This window comes from Camelina sativa, chromosome 11, assembly GCF_000633955.1.
Source record: "Camelina sativa cultivar DH55 chromosome 11, Cs, whole genome shotgun sequence".
In the NCBI taxonomy this organism is placed as follows: domain Eukaryota; kingdom Viridiplantae; phylum Streptophyta; class Magnoliopsida; order Brassicales; family Brassicaceae; genus Camelina; species Camelina sativa.
The window spans coordinates 7,498,417-7,504,411 of record NC_025695.1 but is presented as its reverse complement, the minus strand read 5'-3'; the positions used below and the strand labels follow the sequence as shown (position 1 = coordinate 7,504,411).

General features: G+C 36.2%; 2 protein-coding genes and 1 pseudogene across 3 annotated transcripts in view; 1 reads left to right on the top strand and 2 right to left on the bottom strand.

Annotated features, from left to right (window-relative positions):
• Window positions 1-1,735, top strand: part of LOC104722198 — a 2,700-nt gene extending 965 nt beyond the window's left edge. Inside the window, exons 3-7 of the mRNA XM_010440334.2 lie at window positions 291-404; window positions 504-594; window positions 808-1,133; window positions 1,240-1,461; window positions 1,541-1,735. Of these exons, the coding sequence (XP_010438636.1) occupies window positions 291-404; window positions 504-594; window positions 808-1,133; window positions 1,240-1,461; window positions 1,541-1,558 (771 nt within the window). The 3' untranslated portion in view covers window positions 1,559-1,735. The remainder of the gene's footprint in view (window positions 1-290; window positions 405-503; window positions 595-807; window positions 1,134-1,239; window positions 1,462-1,540) is intronic.
• On the bottom strand, window positions 1,917-4,592 carry LOC104727719 (annotated as a pseudogene).
• The window catches only part of LOC104722197, a 3,497-nt gene continuing 2,990 nt past the window's right edge, over window positions 5,489-5,995 (bottom strand). The window contains exons 7-8 of one of the 2 annotated variants that reach the window (XM_019232206.1): window positions 5,777-5,973; window positions 5,489-5,660 (exon numbers count right to left, since the gene is read on the bottom strand). In XM_019232206.1, the coding sequence (XP_019087751.1) occupies window positions 5,792-5,973 (182 nt within the window). In that variant the 3' untranslated portion in view covers window positions 5,489-5,660; window positions 5,777-5,791. Of the gene's footprint in view, window positions 5,661-5,772; window positions 5,974-5,995 lie in introns of both variants that reach the window. The other variant, XM_019232205.1, reaches the window with a different exon arrangement.

Sequence of the window (5,995 nt, the reverse complement as noted above, 5' to 3'; positions counted from 1 at the left end):
TTTTTTTTTTTTTTTTTTTTTTTTTTGTGTAAGAAATATGTCTGTAAGTGTATCTGTCTTTTCTATATAGATATATCAAACGGTTTTCATATTGATTTTATTTTTCTCTATTTTTTTTTTTAAAGTTTGTAATGAAGCTATATTTGGTATGATAATTATTAACCACAAATAAAAATTAATAACTAAAAGTTTTCTTTGTTAGTAAATATAAATTTGTTGATTCTCTTTGAAAATTCACTATTTACATGATTCATTTAAGTTTGTATTTGGGTTTCCAATTAATTGGTCAGGAGGAGATGAGAAAATCTTTCAAAGAAGTGAAAGATATATGCAAAAATATCAGAGATTTGCTGAAGAAATTACCCAAAAAAACCGATGTCCCTGGCGTTTTTGCCAAATGGCAGGTATGTATATATATTTGTGGGTTGATTTTCATTTTTTTAATGAATGCGTTAAGTAGACAACTTAACATGTGTTTGTTTTTCTTCTTATTTTTTCCCCAGAAAACCACCCAATCTAAATGGTCTAAATCAACTCACCTATATTCTTGGAATAAGAATGATATTCTTGCCGGTCAGTGTGTTCAAACTGAAGGTATATTAATCTTTTAATAATATTATATACATAGAATTATATATGAGCTCTGTTTTATGTATTCTTGATTAATTATTTACCGTAAGAGAGAATATATTTAGATTCATGAATTTGTTTTGGTTCAAGAATTTTGTAGGAGATAACTAAAAGTTTTCTAGTGAATTATATGACAATATAATTAATTGGCTCTCTTTGTGTTTTTTTTCTCTACAGACAACTGTTGGGCTATATCATTTTACAGACAGTGGTATGCACTCATGAAGATTAAAGGAGTTGCAGGAGCCAATTTAACTATTGAAAAGATCATGGATGGCGTTCCCCTCTTTTATCAAGCTAAGAATCGGACATTGAAGTCTATACAACATCTGGTGGATTTCATGAAAAACGAGGGGTACGTGGAGGAAATTCTTGTTCATAACAAGCCGGAAGAAGAATCTCAGAGTGAAGATTTTGAAGGATTAGTTGAGCGTCTATTGTTAGATGCACCCTTGGTGGTTGAAATTGATCAGTTCCCAAGTTATTTCACGTCCCAAGGAAAGGTAAAGTTTCTAATCAAATTATGTGTATGGAATTTGGTTAACATTGAATTATTTTATTTAAATAATATTTTTTTAAATGTAATGGTTATTTTAAATGTTTTTTCAGGATTTATTGCATCCAACATCCACGGAGCTAAAGAGACAAGCATATGAGGAGTATCCTTCTCATCTTGCGCTGTTGACTGGCCATGGGTATCTTTTAGAGGAGGGTAAAGAACCGTTGGAGTTTTGGGAGTTGTATGATTCCTATGGTATCGATTGGGGATACAGTGGGCTCACATGGATTCTAAAGGGTCATGGCCTCATCAAATCAGCTTACGAAATGAGGGTACAGTAAATTCATATATATAATAAATACATGTGTATAAATTATTAGTTTTTGTCTAATATTATTTTTTGTGTTCTAGGTCAATCGTCAAGAGTGAAACATTAACTGATCAATGGTGAAGGCGAGATTATTTAGTTGTTTTGTAACCAGGAACATATTAAACCCTGATTTTGTTGAATATATTTTGCTGGAATGACCCTCGTGTATTTAGTATGCTATATTCGTATTATCTAGAAAACTCGGCAGCTTTCTACTGCAAATGGGCTTCAACATATTTCTTTTTGATTTATGATTTTCTTACACTGCTTTTGCTCTTCTTTGCTAACACTGGTTGTGTTTCAATTCGAATATTTTTGAACTTTAGTAAAAAAAAAAGTAGTATAGTTTAATAATGGCAAAGATTTGTGCTCCCAAAAACAATTAAGTTCAAAAAAATAATGTGAGACACAAGACAAAATATGTAAAATAGGGGATTTAGTGCAAATATTATATGTAGCATTCAACCTCTTCTCATCATCATGTATGTTAAACAGAGTAAGTAACTAGACTCTAGTTAAGAAAGTACTGAACCTGTTTCACCCTTGGCGACAAGATTCCAGTTTACAACTTGGCTCTACCGCCGATAGAAGGTTAAGGAAGCATAACCCGCTTGATAGACATATTTATGGCAAGTGTTTGAAGTAGTAATCGTAAAGAAAGGAACCTTGAAACTCTAGATTCGCGATTTTCTCCCCATGGTTCGTACTTTCCTGTTGGCCCAGCTGAGGATATCCGCATCAGTCATCTCTTTACCTAGTGTCCGAGATCTGAGACTCTTGAGAAGTTAGAGCATATGGAATCTCACCAACTGCCATAAGAGACCTGAGATAAACAACCATATCTCCAGTTTGTAAGGCGATCATCTTCTTTCATCAGGCTAACAAATATTGAAACATGATCTCTCGGGTAATGATTACCAAGAATGAGCTTCTTCTTCCCTTGAACTATGTCATTTCCAGCTACATTTACAAGTGATAAATTCAGCTGTTTCCCGATCTTTACGACTTGATTGCAGTTCTCTACTTTTCTAAACGGCATCTTAATCGGCGGTTTGGAAGCATGCTCCCAGTTGACAGAACCGGGAGAGATCTTGTCAAGAACCTCCAGTAGAATCCATCTGCATAAATTAGTAAATAGAACGGACAAAAGTCTTCAGGACAAAAGAGGGTTTTCAGTGTTTTTTTCAAATGCAACATCATCAACTGCAGGTACAGTTTCTACTGATTGCTTGGTTTACTAAGCTAAAAATAAAGCTTACCCATTTTTAACATCTTCAAATACATGATTGACATAACTGTCAATCCCGAGGCTGTTGATCCATAGTCGGTAGCATCGTTCATCTCTACAAGTCTGTAAATCTTCGGTTATCATCTCCGCAAATGAATACTTACCATCCGTGTTTAGGCCATTCCTGCAACAAGTACAGACAGCTAGAGTAAAATCGAGTGCATAGGAAACAAAAAAATTAAATCTTAACTGTTTACACTTTCTGTATGATTACACTTTCTGTTACACTTATAACAAAGTACACTTTCTGTTAAACAAAAAACCTTGAGTATGATTACACTTTCTGTTTCTTTTATGACTTATATATAGTTCATATTATTTCTCTTATACAAGTACAATCGTGAATTGAGAATCGCCTAACTAAAGATTTGGATAAGCAACAGAGAGAGGTTTCCTCCAAGTAGTACTTTCAGAAGCCAAATACCTTCAAATGCGCAGAAAAGTTTGAGACGGTTTTCTTGTAACCTCCTTTCTTAAGATGGAAGTTCATCCATTTAAGTAAGGCTTTCTCAGAGGGTAATCTCAGCAACTTCTCCACATCCTGCAACAGAGATAAACTTGTTATCACTAGTTAGATTACAAGAAGCATCTACATGGCTGTAAATGTGATTGGTATAGCTCAGTTACATCTCTGTCCTCAACCAACTCAACAAGCTGAGGCGTCTTCTTTAAAATGAGATCAGCGAGTAGTTGAATCTTCAGTTACCAACAATATTTAGTTAATACTCGATCCCACTGAAGGAAAACTAAGAAACACAGAACGGACAAGTGGATGTGTGCGGACCTTTATGAATTGTGAAACCAATCCAAGCACCAGGTGAGGCTGGGCTGCCAAACATCATATGACCTCCCTGGTCAGAGTAGTGCACATTCATCTCAGCCGTTTGGCCAGTAAAAAACAAATTACACTTGCACAGAATACTAAGAAGAGAAACATACCGGTCCTTCGGCTAGGTCCTGTGTCCCAATATTAACAACAGTGCATCCAACGGCTTTGGCAGAGTTTAGACAAAGCGTGTAATTCTCATTTCACTCCCACGGGTTGAGTACACTCTTCGTGTTGATTGCTCGTTCATCTATTGTCCCCGGAACTGCTACATTTATAAGCTTACTACACCAAAAAGGAAGGAAGAGAAACGCATAAAAGGCAGAAATCATATGCATTCTGTACGTGTTGAGATGGACTCTTAACATATGAATGTAAAGAAATCATATGCATTCCTTACCACAGAAGTACGCTTCATACAAATCATTAGAATCAGGGTCAAGAGGAAGGAACTGCTTCAGAAAGGGGTCATCCCCAAGATATCTGTTGATGTGCTGAACAAAAGGACCCTTCTCAGACTGATAGATAGTGTGAAGAAGTGTCGTAGTACAAGCTTTAAGAAACGCGGATGAGTTCTTATGACCACCAGATTTCTCAGCTGCTTTACCTAGCAAGTTATGATATATCTGCACATAAAGATCAATCCAAAACCATATTCTATAAATACACCACACTGATACTCAATTTTAAAACTTGATCCATTAAGAAACAAAGAAACATACCTTGAGAAACTCTTCAAAACCCACATCACTGGTTATATCAGAACCCAATTCACATAGCAGGGGTCAAAGATAAAAACTACACCACAAACCAAAACGATTACATCCACTGTAAGACATGTAAGACTGTATATAGAAAGAACGATGAAAAAAGGCAAAAAAGAAGAAACCTTGGAATGGAGAGTCCGAAGTTCGACTTGAGTGAACTGATTCTGCAGCCATGGATCCGAAACGACAACACCCACGAACCCAGACGACATCTCAACGTGGTTTACCATTCACGGGGAAAAGAAAGTTTCAATCTTTCCCCCACAAAATCACCTAAAACCCTTCTTAGACCACAAATATAGAAACCCTCCGTTCGATTCTCCAAGGAAACAGATTCATCTTAAAGCTCAACTCATAGAAATTTGATGAATTTTAATCTGTGGCTGAGAAAAAAGAAGAAGCAAATATCTCACCGAATGAAAGATTTTGTCCTTAATATAGCAAAGAGAAGCGATGATATTAATCTCAGAACAGGACAAAACTGAGGTAACCGACCAAATCAAGAAAGATAAAAGAACAAATACGACTCCATCACGCAAACTACTATCTAACACTAATCTCGAATGATATCTAAGATAATCCCAATGCATAAGATAAATTAGCCTCTAACCTCGGGTGAAGATAGATTCGGCGTTGAAACACTTACAGCATGTGGGAAGTGACCAAAGACGGAAGCAATAAGCCGCAATGTGCAAAAGGGTCACGTGAACCAAACGCCAATGAGAGGAAGAAGATGGATTCGGTTGAGAGAGAGAGAGATAGAGAGATAGAGACGATTTATCTGCTTCGTGTGAGCAAATTAGGAAAGCCGTGAAGCGAGAGAGCCGTAGAGGGAGGGAAATAAAATCAGAGTTCTTTTTTATTTATGTTTCGTGCAAAGGCCAAAAAAATTATCAGTGCCATCTATCAAAATTTCTAACTAGGCATTCATCTGAATGTTGAATTGCCATCAAACGGAATCACACCTTAGCGCTCTTAGACATTTCCTTCAATCTTTCAGGGAAAAAAAAAAATGATTTGATAAATAAATAAAGATTTTCAGCAAACCCGTCATCCTCTCTCAATTTTCATATGCATATTTTTCACCATAATCTGATTTAAGCATAACAAGAATCATAATACTAGCTTTGAATAAAATATATATAAATTAAGCGATACAAATTAAGTAAGTTCGATGTAGCTGGTCGATAAACAAAACTCAAAGCAACCATAAAAACAACTGATATAAGCTGTGTTTCATCGCTAGGGGCTGGAAAAACGAGGAAGTCGGTGAATCTCACCTGCAATATGCAATGTGAATTTACTTTGTTAACAGTAAAGAGAGCCAAGAATTGATGACCAAGTTTCTTTGTTACCAAAAACAAGAGCAAATTCATGTATTTTGGGATATACCTGCCTGCTGAAAGGACAACTATAACCATGATATGATATCCTCCCGGTGGCCGGTTAAACAAGGGCGTATAAACGTTATACATCGTCCACATCCTGTAAAGCCAGGGTAGGCATAGAATTCTTCGGTCTCTCTAGCCATCTTCACCTCAAGTTTCCTTCCTCCCATGCGCCTTCCATTCAGTTCTAACGCCTTGTCTTCACCACCTCTCAGATTAATGAAAGC